This window comes from Tripterygium wilfordii, chromosome 20 (genome assembly GCF_013401445.1).
Source record: "Tripterygium wilfordii isolate XIE 37 chromosome 20, ASM1340144v1, whole genome shotgun sequence".
NCBI classification, from domain to species: domain Eukaryota; kingdom Viridiplantae; phylum Streptophyta; class Magnoliopsida; order Celastrales; family Celastraceae; genus Tripterygium; species Tripterygium wilfordii.
In genome coordinates, this window is record NC_052251.1 from 7,410,852 (window position 1) to 7,432,459 (window position 21,608).

Here is a 21,608-nt window from a genome sequence, read left to right on the forward strand (position 1 = left end):
ACTATTTGAACACACGAAGGTCGGTCGACATTTCCTTCAATTCAGCCCATTTTCCGTCGTTTTTCATCCGAACCGCAATCAACCTATCAAAATACAAATCAACACATAAATACGCTCATTATTTATCAGAAGAAATCTTAAGAGGGGGATATTTCTACCAAAAACAATAGGTATTATCATACCTATCAGACGTCATGCAGCAACTTTTGGGTCGGGTCCCTCCACGAACGCAGCGACAGGGTGCCTCTATTCGATTGTCGTGGCTTTCTGATAATTTTGGTCATCACAGTCCACCTTTCAATGGAGCTGGAGATGATGTATTACTGCAGTATGCTCAAGCCTATATTTGGGCCATGTTTGGGAGTTTGTTGTTCACGAGCACAAATGGCGATAGCGTTTCACTTCACCATCTACCACTATTGGAGGACTTGCAGTAAACTAGTACATATAACTGGGAGCAGTCGTTGTAGCAATTTGATATTGAAATCTTTGTCGAGCTTCTATGAGTGGAGCAAGAGTGATGGGTGGATGTGCAATGTTACTACAGGTTAGTATTAATTATTACATTTCGAAGTTATTTTCGTAATTTTGTTTGTCGTTATGTTCATAAATTTTATGCGTGACACTTTATATATTTTGTAGTTATGGTCACGCGAGCAACTACATCTATGTCGCCCAGAGATTGTTAGGCATGTCGTACATGGACTCGACGAACCTTTGCCTCCGCTAGGTGCTATATGGAGTGGGGATCGGACTTTCAAGAATAATCCCACCACTGTGGTTTCGTTTGCTAGGGCTGAACTTGATAGTCAGGGGCCTCATATGGTAATAACCACAATTTATGATAATTGGTAAGTATATAAAAACTTGTGGGGTAGATATCTTATTTTTATTTTATGCGACAGGTTGTGTGGATGCCATACACAGAGGAACGACTTTCTACGGCGCCACAGGTGTGTTTTGAGGGATTCCATATTTGGGGGTCTGTCGTACCGCTCATATGCTATGAGATAGTTGAATGTCATTGCCCTGATCATGTCATGCGACAATTTGGACTATTTCAGCATATTCCAGAGCCAGTGGATATGAGTGCTACTTTGAACGAGTTGAGTAGGAGATGGCGGAGCGATGTGAATTGGGCTAACGAGAATGCAATGTGGGTATAATAGTGGGACCAGCGACATGACCTAATCGTATAGGAGCGCATCGCAAACTTAGGTTTGGATGACTATATGCGGTGGTATATAACTATCACGCCCATTAGTAGGCTACATCGAGTTGTAAGTATTTAGGGAATTTATTTTTTATGCATTTTTTCATATATTTTTCATATATTTTATGGTTTCCTAATTAACTATTATTCATATGTACGCTCATTTTGCAGTAGAGGGGGCTAGGATTGCTAGTGCTGCTATGACTAATGCTATTTCTGATGCCACTTTTGTTATAGCACATGGTTGGTTCACGACATGTCGAGATATTCTAGATGTGCTAGGAGAGGGACATCATCTTCACCAGCCAACAGATCCAGTAGAGCCTGCACCTAGTGCTAGAGTGAGAGGAGGTCGGGCACGCAGACGAGGTCGGGCTCCTACTTCACAGCACAGTCAATATGAGGTTGGTTCATATTCTGGTGCTGGTCCATCTTCTACCTCAGCTCCATCTTCCGCCCCAACCATCTGGAGTCCGAGTACTAGGCGGAGGATGGGGCGCTAGAGTCATTATGTTTATATTATTACGTATTTTAGTTTGAAAAAATGTTAGCATAACAATATTATCTTCAAATGCTTAACTTCTTATCTAGAGTCACCATTATGTTTATATTATTACATATTTTATTTCAACTCATTACGGAATGTATGCATTACAGACATAGTGGTCTTTCCGACACATCAACCAATATTCTTCTTTCCTGATCCTTGCTTTGCCATTAGTTTCACAATCGCATCTCCTGATCGACAACCTACAAGAAAAAAAAGTTAATTATAAAATAAAAAAATACACAGATAAAATCTCATATTTAATTACTTGTTACCTCAAAATGTTCTATGTAATCGTTTGGGATAACTGCAGGAGTACGATATGCATTGTCGTCACTGTCTTCACTCAAGTCAACAGCATGGTGGCACACATAAAGATGAACTTTTCCATGTGCTGCACCAATGATTGCCATATCATAATAGTCAACTTCTTCTATAAGGTCAACAAGACCAGACGAAATAGGTTGACCATGTCTAAGATATTTCAACTGTGAAAATGCAGTATTAATATTAAGCCCATTTTCCACATAATGCCAACAATCTACTTTGCTCCGTTCCTCAATTTTACGAATCTTGATGATATCCACTGACCCAAATTTGTATTCGCGATTATTGTTGACCATGAAACCACTATGGTGAACAATAACTATGAAAGCGATCGGAAATTCCATCCTACACAATATACAATACATAGTCAAATAGCTATCAAATTAAAAACATAACTACTTCAAATTACATTGTCAAATTACAAACATATTTTACACGTGCATAGTCAAATAGCTATCAAATTAAAAACATAATTACTTCAACCCCTGGATTCTTGTGATTTCCTGTTATGTCCTGTTTGACCACAGACACTACGTTTGTAGTGTGAACTTCCTTCACGCATATCCATCTCATTAGTCAATCGTGTTGATCTTTGCCGACCCTTTGCTAATCGTCGAAGTTCCATGTCTGGTGTTAGCAATGACCCATTATATATGAGCCACCCCATTTCATCTGGTATTGGATGGAAAGTTGATGCATAGGAAGCCAGGTACGAAACGAAAGTGAAGTACAACTCCACATACTGCTTATATTCTACGTGGTTTGCGAAACAACAAGCAATAACATGCGAACATGGACGATGATACAACATCCACATGTTGCATGAACAACTCTGTTATTCAGCTTGATCCCCAATTTGGACTGTATGACTTCGTGTGCCTTGTAGATTAACTTCACTTCGGCAAACACTCGTGGAAACTTGAAATGTCACGGAGCATGATTGAACTGTCGTACCTGATGCCGCTTGGATATGTGAACTTCTCATAATAGAGCTCTCGTCACTTTCTCTGGTCATTCTTTACTTTCACTCAAATTTTGATCTGTTGTGGTCCTCCTTTTCACAAAGTAGTTATTTGATCGATAGAAAGTGAATTGCACAAGAGCGGTGACTGGCAAAAACCGACCTCCTTTTAGGACACTGTTAAAAATTTCTGACATATTGGTAGTCATGTTACCATATCAATGTCCATCATCATATGATAATGCCCATCTTTCTTTATCTTCTTGGTTGAGATAATGCCATGCTTCGGCATTTAGTTCTTTCAAGTTTGTCATCCAAAAATAAAACTTCTCTCGAGATTTCTCTCTACCCATAATATTCACGGTGGATTTTAAATCAGAATCTTTGAACTTTGTCATGACATTACTGGCTAAATGTCAGATATGATATCTGTGGAATGCGAATGGCTCAGGCCATTGCTCTCGCATTATGCGTTTGATGCTGGGATGTCGATCGGACAACACGCATATACCTCGACAATCAGTAACATACGCACGGATACAATTTATGAACCATGACCAGTTCCGATTATTTTCTGCGTCGACCAAAGCATAACATAATGGGAACAACCCATTATCTGCATCAAATGCAACTGCTAAGAGCAACTTCCCCTTATATTTTCCATACAAGTGCGTGCCATCAATGCTGATCAATGGACGACAATACTGAAACCCTTCAATACATGGCCTAAATGCCCAAAACACTTGTCCAAATGTAGCTACTGTGTTGTTAGAATTCTTATGCTCGAAAAGAACAACCGTGCCTGGATTCGACATCTTTAAAGCTTCAAAGAACTTAGGCAGTACAACATAGGATGCCTCAAACGATCCAAATAACTTCTCCATTGCTTTTTGTTTTGCCATCCAAGCCTTGTAATAAGATACTTCATGCTTCAGTTGTGTGGTTGCAAAGGCTTGTATAGCAGCAACACAAGTCTTCAAATAAGCTCGAACAATAGACAAAAGCGAACTCCCCAAGTACTCACAATCCAACTATTGATGCCCTTATGTTAAAGAGACATTTGTGCATGTATGTGGCCCTTTTAGCACAGTTATCATCCACATTTTTAATGACTCCTTCGCCCTTGCTCGAAGATACCATCTGCAAGTCTTGTCCTTCATGCATTTTAATTGAACAATTTCTGTATTAGAACGCTGAGTCTTGTATTGGTAGTTGTTCTCTATGTGCCACACTTTCACCGCATTAAGCAGTTCTGCTTTATTCTTGAACACTTGCTTTACTTCTAAGTCACCTTCAGTCCCCTGATTAACATAATCTCAATCCGTGCATACTGCATCATCAAAATTAACATCTCCAAATTCAAGTATTTGTGGCGTCAGAAGAGTATGAAGCCCAACATTTTCTGCAATGTCACCAACAACATCATCATCCTCATCCTCAGCGTCACTAGCATCAGATTCTATGTAACGTTCCTTATCTTCAACCTTAACATCGTTGTTCGCAACCGCCTCCTCAAAATGATTGGTGTTTTTACTACCACGCATTTCTGGGATCAACGTGACATTAACATCCAGTAATTGATGTCGTGAAGAAGAATTTCCACTAGTTGTCTGGGTACAATCAACCCAAGGAGCAGATTGACTGTAATCGTACTCATACTCATATGAAAAATCTTGATTTCTATATGAAGTCATTATCACGTTCGTATGACAATATTTTTATACAAATTAAAATAATCGAGTTAATATTTCAATTAAAATAATCAAGAGAACAATAACAATTAATCAACAATATTTATAAACAAACTACACCGATAACAACATTAACAAAATAAAATAATCAAGTAAACATTAACAAAAATAAACAATTTTAATATTACAATTAAATTAATGATGACAACATTAACAATTATAAACAATATTCATAAACAAACTACACTAATCAAGACAACATTAACAAATCAAAACTATTTTTACATACAAACTACACTAATCAAGTCAACATTAACATATCAAAACTATTTTTACATACAAACTACACTAATCAAGACAACATTAACAAATCTAAACTATTTTTACATACAAACTACACTAATCAAGTCAACATTAACATATTTAAACAATTATATTATTCCAATTCAAATAATGACGACAACATTAACAAATCAAAACTATTTTTACATACAAAATAAAATAATCAACTCAACATTAACAAATCTTTTAATATACGTAATTAACAAATTTAAACATAATATAAGATAAGATACGTACCAAAAACCGAATGCAAGTATATATCAACAAAAAATTATTACCGTTTAGTTGCTCGACGGTTATTGGAAACCACTGAACTCAAGTACTCCCTTCCTCTTTGTAAGACTTCTTTTGTTTGTGTGAATCGGAGAGTGCCTCTGGTTTGGTTTATAGATAAAAGACGCCGCTGTTCACAATTACGACATTGCTTGGGATTCCATGATGCCACCTTCTCAAACAGCGACATTACTTTGGATTCTAACAAACCGCTACTGCCAAAAGCGGCACCATGATGCCATTTTTGAGATATGAGGTGCCGCTGTTCAGATCTCACTGTGCCGCTGTTTCAAACAGTGGCTCAAGCCCTTTAGACCAAGCCGTTGTTACAAACAACGGCATCACTAAAGACAAAGTTGTGCCGCTGTTGGTAATAGTGGTACGGTGCTAGTTCCCTAATAAATTTCAAACGGGAGACAAATACCCAATAAAAAAATGTACGGATGCTAAAACCAAAAAAATCTCCATATACTGTGATCGATCTCAAATAATTTGTGATCGATCCGATTGATCCATGTTATGAGATGCAATGCTGATCCATCATAGTTAGATCAATCTCAAATAATTTCTGATCGATCCGATTGATCCTGTCACGAAAACTGACTTTCTCTTCATTTCATTAAATTTCACTTCAATGAATGCTTGGATACCTTCCATATGACCCCAATGCTTACCTCTAAGGCTCGTTTCGATCATCGCATCAAGTCTTTAGTGGTAAGTTGGTGAAACTTAGGATTTTCCATAGTTTCCTAGAGCTCCAAACTCATTCTTGGAAACCTAAATTCAATTCTCTTGAACATACTGAATTCTGAGCATATTTGAATCTTTAAAAGATTGTACCTACAAAGAATTTGGTGTATAGACACCTCATTTGGCTTGTAAGCTTGTCAAAGCTTCATGCCTTGCCTTAGGTCAATCACATAGAAATACGATTCAGTAAATTCAATTTTATACATGATAAATCATAATAAACACATTAGAATGTCCACGTCAAATTTCACATGAAAATTCCTTCCAATGGTCATTCAACTTAGAAGTGAAGGCTCAACTATCACAGTTTCAGCTCTGCACAGATGCAACAACTTCATGCATAAAATTGAATAGCAAGAAGATAAAATTTGAACAATCACTCTGAATATGATATGTTCATTTATGTCTGAAATAAATTTCAGTTCAAGAAACACTCAATCAAACTTCATATGACTGAGTTATGCCATTTTGAATTAAGCGTGCTCAGGCTGACTTGTAGACAGACCATCCTCGTTCAGTTTTCTCTTAAAACAGCCTTAGTCAAATATGTTCAAAATGATGAAACTAAGATGCGCACAAAATTTCATTTAAATCGGAGTTCATTTGGTTCATCACGTTCACAAAGAGTACATGTGCACAAAATTAGGTTAAATCAATAAGATATATTCATTTAAATTCAATTCACATCAATCAAATATTACTTTAATATTTCAATATCATTTACAAATTATTTAATATCATCAAAATTAGATATGTGGGATCATAGGTCCAACAATTTGATGATACTTTTTTAAGTTGACAGTGTTAGACTTTTGGTCCTACATATTTGATTTTGATGATATTAAAACATTGATGTAATATTTGATTTATGAGAATTGAATTTAAATGAATATGTCTCATTGAGCAACTTATATGATTACATGCTCTAAGTGAGTCTTATGTCTAATTCTACTTTAATTTGAGATGCATATATGCTCAACATAATGTTTGAAAATCAGTTTTTTGAAAACAAACAAGAATCGACTTAGTTAAGGCTTAATCTTTGATTATCCATAATTTAACCAACTTAGGTCCAAATGGCATGAAACTTGAACCACACATTCATAATACCCAAATATGTGTTCTAGGAAAAGAATTAATGCATTATATTCATATTTGGTCATATGCTTAATTTCCGCCAAAACTAAGTTATTGTGTAAAACTTATGTTTTGAGCATATGTGTTCTTTAATGAATGTGACAAACCAAATGTACTCTGATTTTCATGAAATTTTGTATGCACCTTAATATCAACATTTTGAACACATTTGAGTAGCATTGTTTGAGTGATTTTGTCAATTGAAATGTACTTTAATAGGATTACTCGTACAGCCGTATATGTGATATGTTAGTCAACTTGGTTAGGCAGGCTATAACTTTATCATATGTGAACCAATTGACTTGAAATTTGGTATGTACATTACACTCACTATGATCTTTCATATAAAATTATAACAGCAAAATTTGACCACCACACATAGGGACTGAACAGTGAGCTGATTGCTATACTTGTGTTTTATCGGTTTTCGATTTAAAAGAGCTACTTGCTTGGTTGAGTGACCAAATGCTTCCCGATTGCTATGAAATTTTATATGGGCATTCTAATATGTATAAAATGATTTTCATGCAGTGATTCGAATATTCTGGGTTGTTTCCAAATATGATTAACCTAAGAGTGTGTTTGGAGAGGGTTTTAGGGGGAAGGGAAGAGAAGGGAAATGTAGTTTCCTTCCAATTCCTTTGTTTGGATAGTTTATAAAAAATTAAAGGAATTGATTTGAGGGGATTTGGGAGGAAGATTTCATTAAATTTTTATCAAAATTCTTCCTCCCCAAAATGGAGTCATTTGGAGGGTATGAATGACTAATTAAGTTATTTATAAGTTAAAAACCTATTTTACCCTTATACATAATACTTTAAACATAAATGGTAATGATAAACTAGTAAATTAAACCACTCTTCTTTCATTGCTTTTTTTATTTATCCAAACATAAGAGAGAGAATTATATTTTTCCTTCCATTCTCTTCCCTTTTCTTCATTCTCTTTCCCTTCTTTTCTATTCTCTCCAAATCTCTCAATCCAAACACGCTCTAAGTGTCTTTTATGAAGCTCCTTGAGCTTCTTATCAAAAAATAACAATAAAAATGAAGCGCTCTTTGAGCTTACATACAATTGGGGAGTTCTACCTCCTATTTCTTTGTAAGTTATTCATTTTGATGATCATATATGTTCCATGTTCCAAGATTAAGTTTTGGAAGCATGAGAAGTCTGGTTTTCAAGATTGAGTTTGAAACTCTAGAAAATCATGAAAATCCACGGTCACCTAACCTTCCACTAAGGAATTTTGATTGTTGATTGAAACTAGCCAAAGGGCTGAATATGATGAGGATTATGAGCTGCAAAATTCAGTTTGAGAAGTGAAAGTTCATAGTTGGATTGCTGCTACCCGATCATATATGAATTTGGTCAAGTGCAACATTTGAAGATTTACGTGCATGGAGCTTACATGGACCAGCTATATCAACTGTAGGGGTGCTGAATTTAATCAAGAAATATTCTAGAAGCCCTAAGGATTGTCTCCACACATTTTAAATGAAAAGGGAAAAGGAGGGAACCAAAAACACTTGGAGGAGAATGAGCCAACAAGGCCCTTGTTTGGGTTTATCTCTTGGAGCCATTTCTAAGGGCTTAGATCAAGCAAGTACAAGACAATCAAAGGTTCAAATTTAAAGACATGCTCAAGGATCCATATTTTGCCCCCTGTCAGTGAATCCCTTTCCTGATGCCTGCGTATATTCTTATTTCATTTTTTCGAGAAAGCCACGGTGGTTAAATAATCAATATGGTACCCATAGGGCACCAGAATAGTACTAGCAATTACATCGACGAATTCCAATGCTGTTATGCGAGCTGTAAAATCTAATGATTAAGATGCTTTGAAAAGCACATTTGATCCAAGGGTCTTGCACATGACAACACATAAATGATCAAGCTCCTACCTTTGAAGAAGCCTTCCAACGGTCACACATTGAAGGGACCAGATTCACTTGAACTTACCTTGAGTGAACCTATTATACCCAAATTTGTAAAAATCTCTTTGGTGGGCACAAACCTTGAAGAGGTTGAGTTTGATGGAGTTCTTGAAACCCTTGGTGTATTGAGTTTTGTGGACCACTTGGAGAACCACACCTTAATTTGAGGGGGTTCTTGAAACCCTTGGTGTATTGAGTTTTGTGAATCTCTTGAAAAACCACATCTTGGTAGTGGAATTGGTGAACCGAGGTAGTAGACGTAGGAGAAGGGTCTCCGAACTACTCGAAATCATTGTGTTGATCTTGCTTGGCTATTTGCTTCTTGGTTATTTGCTGAAATTTCTGTAACCCCAATCTGCCCGTGCAAGTTACCCCAGCTAGGATTCGAATTTGAAGCTGAAATTTTAGTGTATTGTTATTTAGGGTGTTGTGAACTTGCAAATAAAATTCCATGTGATTTGAGTTTGATTTGTTAGGTAAATTGATTGAAAATATTTTGGTGCGCAAATTATTGTTTGAAAAACATATTTGATGTTACTTGATTATTTGATAATTTGACATTCATTTTTCATTGTATCACATTTGCATTTGAGTGAAATTTGACTAGGACACATATTAGAGACCTAATTTGTGTGCTAAGTGCTATTTGGTTTTAGCTTGGTCAAATTTGTCTAAGGGGGGATTTCCTAGTGGAATCTGAGAATACAATTCACCCCCCTCTTGTGTTGAGCTCAATCCTTGAGACAGATATTTGGGAAAAATAGGAGAAATTAGGCCGTTTGCTAGAATTTTTAAGCTAGCGTAATTGCTAGCAGTTAAGCTAGTGTTATCGCTCCACCCAATGGATTGATGTAAAAATAAATTAGATTTTCTTTCCTGGTCTTTAAATCAAAGATCATGGCAAAAATCATTTCCTCATTTCGCTACTTCATTTCAAAGCGAGGTTCTAATCCTACCCACGGATGCTTTTGCCAGATATGCTAGCTTAATTAGTATATTCAGTCCCTATTTTTCCAGAGCTGGACGATCACAGTCTTGTTTCCTGTGAGCACTGGACAAAGCACTAGGTTTCAACATCCTTAATGGATCTTTGGCAAGTCCCTACTTTTCTAAAGATGGATGATCACAATCTTGTTTCTTGTGAGCACAGCACAAATCATTAGGTTTCAATGTCCTTGACAGATCTTAGGTGGTGCAACTAACAAAACTGAGCCTAGGATAGGCCAATCTGATAATGTTTCTATTGAGGCTTGGGTCCATGAAGATCGTAAGAATTCAATCAGGGATTAGTTTCGTAAAAATAATTAGCATGGACTTTATGGAGATAAATTATGGTGTGAAATTAGCAATCAACGTGGGGCATGATTGAAGTAATCAACAATGATTTCAACGACTCATTTAGTGGAGCAGTTAGTGGCATAAAGTCAGTAATGGTTACAAATTAGCTAGCTAAGAATCCTATTTATATTATTCTTGTTTTCTCTTTAGAGGTATTCTAATTTGTATTAAGGAAGTACTGAAAATCAAATGAAAGAGTGATTCCTGATTTCACAATTGGAGAGTGACTCTTTTCTCTGTCTTGAGTAATATTCTGTTGTCCTGTAAGCTTGTGTGTTAGTGGGCTTCACTGCATCAACTTGGTATCGGAGCAAAACAACATGCCTACTCGTACTGGCAAAGATTACGCAGCACCGGAGTTTGATCCCACCCAACAAGGAAAACTCATGACTGCGTTGGCTCAATAGCTTTCGGCCATTTCACAAGCTCTATAACAGCTTCCAGACCTAGCCCAACAAGTTACTCAATTGGCTGAGCAAGTGAAACAATTGAGTAACGAGAGGGGTTCCCCGGCATGAAGGAGTGGGAAGGATATCATCCACAAGGCTGATGATTTTGACAAGAGTGACCATGCTAAAGAACACCAAGGCCCACGTTCCTTAACTCGGAACAATCACCCTCAACATAGTGGTGATCATTACCGACCCTTCGAGTAGAGCTTGAACTTCCTCATCATAACCAGAGGACATATGGCCAGTATGATCAGACGAAGCACGTCATGAGGCAGATCAATGTTCATGTACCAGAGTTTGAAGAAAATTTTGAGTTCCATGAAGTGATGGATTGGCTGGTTAAGGTATAAATTTTTTTGGAGTGGGCCGGTATGAGTCAAGAGCAAAAGGTTCGATTCATTAGAATGAAGTTCAAGGGCCAAGTCTGTGTGTGGTGGCAAAGTGTGGAAGAGTAGAGATACCACTTGAGGTTGCCCTCAATTTCAGATTGGCGGGATATGAAGGGCCTCATCAGGGAAGAGTATCTATCTTACAACTACAAGGAGTTAGTATTCAGAGAATTATTGTCCTTGGTACAAGAAACTAGATCAGTGCGCGAGTTCAATGTTACTGTTTGAAACAGTAACATTGTCAAGTTACTATTGCAAAAATTAATATTAAACTAATATTTACCTATATTATCATATTAATGTATTGGCGTTATGATGCAAAATCATGTACGATAGATCGGGTGTTTTTTAAGGTCATTTACTCTAGTAAGAAATATGACAAAGATTTTGTTTATTATGTTAATATTTGAAACAGTAACATGAACATGTCTGAATGATTTTGCAGAACTTGACAAATTATTTTAGATCCAACATTCATAAACTCAAGAAAATTTTGAATGAAAATCATGTACCCAACATCTACACCTAAATGAAAGTAAGGAAGAATAGAAACAATATATCTAAAGCTTTTTAAACTTTAAATTGCGAAAAAATAGGTCTAAGAGAGAAGAAGAAGAGGAAGAGAAGAAAGAAAAGAAGAAGAAAGAAAAGAAGAAAAATAAGAAGAAGAAAGAGAAAAAGGAAGAAAGAGGAGAGGGAAGAAAGAAAGAGACGAAGAAGAAAGAGAAGAAAAGAAAGAGGCTGAGGGTAGAAAAGTAAATGATCATTCCATGGGTACTTTTATGTCCATGTTGTTTTTTGTTAGACCAAGATGTCGAAAAGTACACTAACAGGTACCGATTTGGCATTGTCTTTCAGGATTTGTGTCACTGGTGGACTTTGTGCTACGTGGGCTCCCAATTATGCCTCAATCAAGCCCAACCCATTTGTCTTATATAATCAAATAAGTCTCCAAATCTGCACAATTCAACAAAAACCCACCAGTATAAGGAGTTGTGTATTAATTTCTTATCTATGACCTATATATGTTTGATATATATTTCAAGTTTTGTATATTAATTCCTTATATATGACCTATATATTTGATATATATTTATGCATGCGTGTCCTTACCGTGTCTGTGTTTTGTAAATTTTAAAATTGTCGTGTCGTGTCACATGTCCTTGTTTGTACTTCATGGCTTTTCTTTCCTAAAGGTAGTCCAATTATGTTTATGGATCTATTATACTCAACAAATAAAGTCTTACGGTCTATTTGAATTGAAAAATGAATGGATAAATAGAGTTAAGGGAGTGAGACATAAGTGAGGGAGAGTTATGGGAGGAGATCACATTTACTCGCCTCTAGATTTAATGAGAGTTAAGAGATTTCAGTTACAAAAATACTCTTATTAAAATTAAAGTGAGGGAAAAACTTTTATGAACAATTTATGAAATAATAAATAGACTTTTCTCTCACCTCACAAGCACCCCAAATCGGGGGTTATAAAATGTTGAGTTTGAGAGTAAAGGAATGGGGATTTCCCTGACCCCTCCTTCACCCCATTACTTAACCATCTTTTCTACAAATCAAACAAGGTAAATTACTCATCTCTCTTGACTATGTTTACTTAACTCTCTAAAACATCAATTCAGGCAGAACCTTAAGTGTGTGTTTGTATCGAGGGATTTGGGAGGAAGGGAATAGAATGGAAGAGAAGGGAAGAGAATGGAATGAATAATAATTTTTCCCCTCTCATGTTTGGATAGATAAAAAAAAAAGAAGGAAATAAAATTAGTTTAATTTACTTATTTATTCTTATATTTTTATGTTAGAGTGTTATGTACGAGGGTAAAATATGTTTTTAACATATAAACAACTTGATATGTCATCCATTCCCTCCAAATGACTCCATTTTGGGGAGGAAGAATTTTGACAAAAATTTAATAAAATCTTCCCTCCAATTCCTTCCAAATTCCTCCCCTCAATTTTTCCTAAACTATCCAAACAAGGGAATTAGAAGGAAACTCAATTTCCATTCTCTTCAATTCCCTCCAAATCTCTCAATCCAAACACACTATAAATATTCTTCAATCATTGCCTTTTGTACAACAATTATGATATGGATCTCAGCAACTAGTATCCCAATTATCCCAACTACTAGGTTTTATGCAAAAGATTTCACCCATGAATCTACTTGGGTCATGTGCGTCCAAATCAATAGTTGGAATAACTGAGATACCAACTGCTAAGATCGTTATCATTTTCGTTTATACGATTTCATTGTCATCATTGATGTCTTGCTTTGAATGAGAATGCTGTTCACGTAACCTGCTAATTAGTCTTCTTAAGCACTGTCACTACAATAATGTTGAAGCCCGTCTGGCTGAAAACAACTATCCAGATGTACAAGGGCCAAATTAATATATGCAGAAACCTTCTTTTGTCTTTTGTCTCCGTTCATGAATTTTATACAATTTGTTCTCACGAGGACCCTTTTTCTTTAATCATGTAGTATTTTATACAATATGTGTTTGTCACGAGGACAATTATTATATCCTTCTCTACCATACATGACACCCACTAATGGGATTGTGCGTCTGCAGTGACACACCTTTATTTATATAGTTTTTGTGGCTCTATCAACTCAATTATTAGAATTGGAATTAAAAACATGAAGAGAGTTTGAATCGCTGATGTGACTTGTTTCCAAACAAGTAGTTAGTTTGGGTCATCATTTCTATATATTAGATAAATGAATTCTCTTATGAGATCTGATGTGCCAAATATATACATACATTTGCACATCCTTTACACATGAGTTCATCCCATTTTGAGTTGATTAAGAGTTGATATTGTCTAAGAAAAGTATATTTGCATATTGTAGGTGCCAAGGCAAGAAAAGGAGGAAAATAGTGCAAAATAAAGATTTGGAGTCCAGAACTGATTTCCGATCGATCGGAGCCATTCCCGATCGATCGGACCTGCCAAAATACCCAAAAAATTGTGGAGGCAGATTGTATTTCCGATCGATTGGAAATATTCCCGATCGATCGGAGGTACTATTCACAGCACGCGCAGTTTCGCGAAAAAGTTTCGAATTCACGTGTTTTTAAACCAAAACGACCCCAACTTGTTTTGGAAACGACATAAGAGTTTGGGGAAGTATAAAAGGGGATAAAATAGGGTTTTGGGGGAGTTCTGGGAGCTGGATTTCATTCTACCACCATTGGAGATTGGAGAAGAAGAGGGTCTACAAGGGGGTTTTCTCTCTCCTTTTCTATCCTAGTTTCTATGGTTGATTTCCTTTGTTTAATGATGTATTTTGCTTCCATGAGTGGCTAGATTTTTTACTAGGGTCTTAATGTAACCAAACCTTGAAGATTCAATAAACTTGGTTTCCTTATTTCTTGATTTCTCTCTCTCTATTGATTGTCTATGGGTGTGATTAATGCTTTTGAATGTTTGGCCATCATTCAATTGATTTGCTGCCTAGATTGAGACCGAAAGGAGATATCTAGGGTTTTGCCTCAAGCCATAGATGACATAGGGTGCATGAACCATAGGAATATAGGTTTGTGACTTATGCAATCGTTAAATGATTTTCATAGTTCTTAATGGGTTTTTGATATAATAATCCGATTGTTAGGAATAACAGGGATTTATATTGAAAATACGTTTGATGTATCTAGGAATAGAACATTGAATAGGTTGGAAAATCGATTGTCATTGTAGAGAGAGGAATTAGGGATTAAGGGACCAAGGGAATTGAATTGGATATGTGAGGTGGCGTTAAGTACCCTAGTGCTTTTCATTCTTGATTTCAAACTTGTGTTTGATTTGTCTTTGTTCTTTTTAATTAGTTTAGTTAAAAATTAAAACAAACCACGAAACCTTTCCCCAATTTGCATAGTTGTTACTAGTTTGACATTGATCTCTATTGCCAACACATCCCTAGTGGAAACGATAATTTACTCACCGCTTTATTACTTGTGCGATTTGTGCGCTTGCAATTAAATCCATATCAAGATCCTAAAATGATGTCTTAACTTTTAGGGTCCAAAACATTTTTTTAAAATTAAAAAAAAAATATTTGTATTTTCATCGGTTTTATGAACCCTAGAATATTTTTCGTTTAAAACAAAAATCAAATGCATTCTAAAATGTGTATAAAATATTTTTTATTTTATATCTAATGGTTCAGAATTATCATGTACATTTCATGTCTAATTTGATTTTTGTTTCAAATAAAAAATATATCGTTGGGTTCGTAACATCGATCAAGATACAAATATATTTTTTCCAAATTTTTTTAAAAATATTTTACATCCTAAAAGTTAGGACCTCTCATTTTAATGTCTCGTTTTAGAACTTCATAGGAGAATTACTCGCATATACATATATATATATATATATATATATATATATATATATATATATAGGAATTCTCTCATGAGATTCTAAAGTAAGGTCCGAACTTTTAGAGATCAAAACATTTTTTTAAAAATTTTAAAAAAATATATTTGTATGTTGATCGGTCTTACGAACAGAACGACATATTTTTTGTTCGAAACAAAAAACAAATTCAACATGAAAAGTGCATGATAATTCTGGATCGTTGGATATAAAACAAAAGACATTTCATACAATTTTTAGGTTGCATTTGATTTTTTTTTTAAACAAAAAATATGTCGTTGAGTTCGTAAAACCAATCAAAACAGAAATATATTTTTTTCAGATTTTTGAAAAATGTTTTGAGCCTTAAAAGTGAATTAGAACCTCATTTTAAGACCTCATGAGAAAATTCCTATATATATATATATATATATATAATCATAACAGGCGTGTAACCAGAAGTAAAAACACATTCATCGATCCCAAAATTCCCATGTCAACCCCTGAAGCTCCTCCATCATCTCTTCCTAGATACTTGAGAGATGAACATGATGATCTCTCTCAGGTATGCAAAGACCTAATATCTTCTCTTCCCAAAGAACCAGGTTGGGTCTCAACATATCTCTACCAATACAAGGCTTGTGGTATGGAACTTGGCAGCTGCCAGGAGTCATAAATTGCCAAACACATTTCCAAGCCCAAGATTCTGATATCCTCCTTGTCACCAATCCCCAATACCTGGTTAAAGGCAATTCTGTTTGCCTTGTTAAACCGGTTTAGCTTTCCACCTGTAGCCAAACTCCACCCTTTGCTAACTCAAAACTCTCATGACTTAGTCCCTGACGCAGCTCGGGCTCCCAAGACCTCAGAGGTAGCGCACTACATGGGTCTGGGCTGTCAACCTCAGAGGCTAGCGCACTAGCATGGGCCTAGAGCACCGAACTGGGCCAGGACTGCAGCCCATACACCCCAACCCTTTACGGGTTGGGTGGTTTGCCCACTCAAAGGGTGTTGGAGGTTCGAATCTGACCTCCATCATCAACATCCCGTAAAGGGTTGGGGTGTATGGGCTGCAGTCCTGGCCCAGTTCGGTGCTCTAGGCCCATGCTAGTGCGCTAGCCTCTGAGGTTGACAGCCCAGACCCATGTAGTGCGCTACCTCTGAGGTCTTGGGGAGCCCGAGCTGCGTCAGTCCCTTACTTGGAGCGTATAGTGCATGATGGCAAACAAGCTGTGCCTGACCTCTCTTGTTTAACTCCTCCTCCAAGGCTGTTTGCAACCCACTTGCCATTTGTTTCCTTGCCAGAATCAGTGAAGAAATCCAATTGCAAGATTGTGTATTTGTGTAGGAACCCAAAGGACACTTTTGTGTCACTATGGCACTTCATTAATAGGCTTAAGCTTAAAGAGAGTGGTGTTGGGCTTGAAGAGGCTTTTGGTAAGTTTTGTAAGGGAATTGGTTTGTATGGACCTTGTTGGGAACATGTATTGGGTTATTGGAAGGAAAGCCTGGAAAGGCCTGAGAAGGTGTTGTTTTTGAAATCTGAGGAAATGAAAGAGGAGCCAACTATGAATTTGAGAAGGCTAGCTGACTTCACTGGGTGCTCATTTTCAGAAGAGGAAGAGGGTGCGGGTATGTTGCTTGATATTCTTAAGCTGTGTAGCTTCGATAATTTGAGCAATCTGGAGGTGAATGTGACCGGGAAATTGTCGTCCGGCGAGGAGAATAAGGCGTTCTTCCGGAAAGGGGAGGTTGGAGATTTTGCTAAGTATTTGACTACCGAGATGATTGAACAAATAGATGGAATTACTGAGCGCAAATTGCCTGGTACTGGCTTGAAGTTTTAAGAGGCATTTGGTTTATAATTTAATGAGTGTGACTTGTTTGTGACAAATTGACGAGTGTGGGGTGACTATGATCATGTTTGGTATAAAATAAAGAGTGAGTATCATGTAAGAATTTTAATAATTTCAATATTATCATTTTTTGTTTAAAATACAAAAAAATTGACTTTTTTTTTTAATTTAACTAATTTTATATTTATGATTGTGGAGAGGTTCATGTAATTCGCTCGTGCTTCTTAGTAATTGAATAAAAGTATTAAAGTAAAAGACTACTCTTTTTTTCGAAAACAATTTCAAAATCAATTTTTTTAGAGATTAATGTACTTTCTTTTTGTTAATTTTTTAATAGAGGTAGAATAATCTAATGGATATGATTAATTTTATTAAATAGTCGAAAATTCTACTTCCGTAATTTATGTGACATAATTTTAATTGGAAACATTAATTCCAACAAAATAGTAAGACGGGATAATGTTTAGCGGTAAAAGTCGGAGGGTTTAAAATTCACATGAAATATAGTAAGAGAGCTTAATGTTGACCGGTATAAGTAAAAGAGTTTAAAGTTCACGTGAGATATAGTAGAAGGGCTTATATGTGTTTTATGCTATTATTAACTACACTTCATTATGGATGATTTAAATGATGATGGTATTTTCAAGGTAAAACCTAGTTTGGTCATATTTTTGCACGTCTGAGAATTACAATATAAACAATGGTTTAGGTCAAGGAGATATGTCCAACTCTTCATTATGGATGATTTAAATGATGATGGTATTTTCAAGGTGAAACCTAGTTTGGTCACATTGTTGCATGTCCGAGAATTACAATGTAAACATTGGTTTAAGATAAGGAGTTATGTCCAACACTTCATTATAGATTATTTAAATGATGATGGTGTTTTTGAGGTCAAACCTTGTTTGGTCATATTGTTGCATGATCCGATAATTACTATGTAAACATTGGTTTAAAACAAAGAAATATGTCCAATTCTTCGTTGGTTTATATGTGGATAACAATATGATTGTTGTTAAAATGTTATTTGCATTGGAGCTATACGGATACAAATTACAAAAAAAAAAAAAATCGAGAAATTTGAGGAATTCATACAAACTAAAAAAACTAAACTAATTGGTGCTATAAAAACCCTCTGGACGGATATGGCTTTTCCAAACATTTTGATTTTTGATTTTTGACAAGAAAGTTATTTGGTTGTAATAACACTACTAGCATTGTTACAATCATTTATAACATTTTTTGCATTTGATGGATGTTTTTCTTATGCCTTCGTACTTCTAGTTTGTGTGGATTTTTTGCTCAAACATAGTGCACTAGTAGCTCCAACATTAGACGATATGAAATGTTTTTGGCCCGACATTACGGCATACTCAAACGATGATTTAGATGAAATATTTTGGAGGTCACAATGGCGTGATCATGGGATGTGTTATAGTCGTGACAATGTACTTGTATTACCTTTAGAAGTTAGAAAAGGCTTCGATATGCAAGATATCCTAAGCTCAGGTACAAACTTTTGAGATACGACAGTGACATGTAGCACATCAGTTTGATAGTCCATAGGGGTCTACTAGGTTTATTTCATTGATTTAATAAATGGAATAGTTTTATTTCCACTCTTTTATTCCAAAATTCATTGTCTAAAATCTATTGTTTTAATATAGATTCTATTATTTTTTAAAACACAATCTATAATTCATTGTTTTAGTTCTAAATTCTCTATTTCATTTCGTAATATTTCGTAATATGGATATTTTTAGAAAGAGTTTTATGCGCTGATTCTGAATATGTAATTTTTTTTTAAAATCTAACATGTATTTTGAGTGTTAAAACGTTTTAAATGTTCACTTAAAATACTTGGGCTCCCAAGGGCTATCACTATATGGGCTATCTAGCACATTATTTGAGATATTTGTTTTTTTTTTCATGAGTCATTTTTTAGTAAGCAAGATTGCAATTGTTATTACAAAGAGTAGTGCTAGGTAGCCCATGGGAGCCCAAGTCTCATAAACAAAATTTTAAAACGTTTTAACTCTCAAAATCAATGCATAAATCTTTTTCTAACAAGATTCATTGTCGATGAATTTTATCAGGTGGATCTTAATTCCAATGGAATTTCAAAAACAATGGATTCAGAACTAAAATAATGGATTCAGAACTGTGCTTAAAAAAACAATGGAATTTATAGTAAAATAATAAATTTTGGACAATGAATTATGGGATAAAGGAGTGAAATAAGTTATCACATTGATTAAATCAATTGAATAAACTTGTTGGACTCCCATAAGCTACCAAACTGATAGGCTACATGTCATTTTTGTATTACAAGAGAGTTACATGGTGTGCGCCCTCAAATTCGTTGCAATCATGAATTCAGGAGAGTGAAACAACTATATGAGATTTGAATATTCTTTGGCATTACAGACAAGCTCATGTCATGCCCAATTCCTTTTTCTAATTGCCAAGGAACTGAAATAATACGTGATTAGTTCTAAAATGTTAGATTCCATTTGTATATTATAATCTAATCGTAATTCAAAGAATAACAAATTCGGCTCCTCGCCACTTGAGGTTGTAATATATTCCAAGGGTTGCATTGTTTGTCACGTCCCAATCCGCGGAGCGTGAAGAAAAGGACAAGGACAACAAAACGTGCATCTCACGTGCTATATCACAAGTCATTATAATCTCACTAGAAATATTGGTAGCATCTTCCCATAATTTGGGGAACCCAACCTGTAAACAAACATATAAATAACCAAATAGCTTCTAACACTTCCAACAGTCAATCGACCCTCAAGGTCCAAGTCATACACATCTCATCATCGTCATTACTCACACAGTAGTCATGGAACACCACTCCCGGACAACCAAATACAATCCACATCCAAAATATAAACATAACTCCAAATACAACAACCTACTCACACAACTGTGGCATGCAAACGACAAGTCATACTTATACATCCATAGGTATATAACCATACACATGTACCACATAAACACAAAAGAATAAACAAAGGTCCAGGCCACCTCCGTCACGCATCCTCCTGCTGATCCATAGCCTGTGCACTAGATCCTGTCTCACCTATGGGGAGGGAAAGTATATAGGGTGAGCAGAAGGCTCACTAGGGACAAAATGATAGAATAGTAACGCTGAAAAAGTAACAACGTGTAATCGATACAACAATATGCAATGCAAAACTAATGCACCCAATCAACCCAACCAAACCTCCATATCCGTCTCCAATGACACCCAAGTCGGCGGATCAGATTTCCGCCCTACGGCGACAAGCCGACGAGAATCGACCCCCACTACCTCTCTCTCTAGCATCCAATCAATACCAAGAAACAAACACCAGTCATCCATCAACATCAATCTCACATTGCTAGAGAGAAGGTTGGCACGTATGTGGTCGCAACCACTCACTGTTGGCCCCACAGTGATATCTCAACATGCCATGCTTGGCCTAGCGTCAAATACTAGCCAGCGTCCAGTAATAAATACCGCTACGAGAATCCTATGGACTAGGACCATCACAAGGCTCCTATCTATCATCCACGCACGTGCCCCAAATAACATCCAACACCTAACGCGAGCCCGGGACCATCCTCGAGACCCACCATGCATCTAATGTAACTTCTTAAAATCATGTCATTTGTGCAATATACATATACAGAAACACTCATTCATCATGATGCATGAAGAATCACACAATGCCCGATTTATGACCAAGCATTTCATGGGTTATATATTCATCAAGTTAAATCACATATAACATTATCATTGACAATAAGACAAAGAGGCAATGGTAAGCCTTCAAGGCTTGTTTCTCCTCGGAAAGGATCGAGACAGAAACCAAAACTTACCATTCAAACAATTCGGTGGCTTGAAAGTATTTCAAAATAAAAAGGGTAAGAAATCCCTACCTCGGAGTGAAATTGCAATCCTCACCAAGAAAGCAACGTGCACTCCACGCCAATTCACTAACCTATTTATTAAGATAAACTTCACTAAGTT

At 36.0% G+C, this 21,608-nt stretch overlaps 1 protein-coding gene and 1 pseudogene across 1 annotated transcript; one reads left to right on the forward strand and one right to left on the reverse strand.

Moving 5' to 3' along the window:
* Window positions 1-3,266: 3,266 nt before the first annotated feature.
* On the reverse strand, window positions 3,267-4,742 carry LOC119986901. Its single transcript, XM_038831592.1, has 4 exons — window positions 4,398-4,742; window positions 4,137-4,349; window positions 3,560-4,022; window positions 3,267-3,457 (listed from the first exon to the last, which is right to left on the reverse strand). Exons 1-4 carry the CDS (start codon window positions 4,740-4,742, stop codon window positions 3,267-3,269), a joined length of 1,212 nt encoding a protein of 403 aa, XP_038687520.1.
* An 11,479-nt stretch (window positions 4,743-16,221) lies between these two features.
* Window positions 16,222-17,575, forward strand: LOC119986456 (annotated as a pseudogene).
* Window positions 17,576-21,608: the final 4,033 nt, after the last annotated feature.

Coding starts and splice junctions, on each gene's coding strand:
- LOC119986901 (XM_038831592.1), bottom strand. CDS start 4,742: ATGACTTCATATAGAAATCAAGATTTTTCATATGAGTATGAGTACGAT. Junction 4,350..4,397: donor AAATACTTGAATTTGGAGAT/GTTAATTTTGAT, acceptor TATGTTAATCAG/GGGACTGAAGGTGACTTAGA. Junction 3,458..3,559: donor GTATGTTACTGATTGTCGAG/GTATATGCGTGT, acceptor TCTGACATTTAG/CCAGTAATGTCATGACAAAG.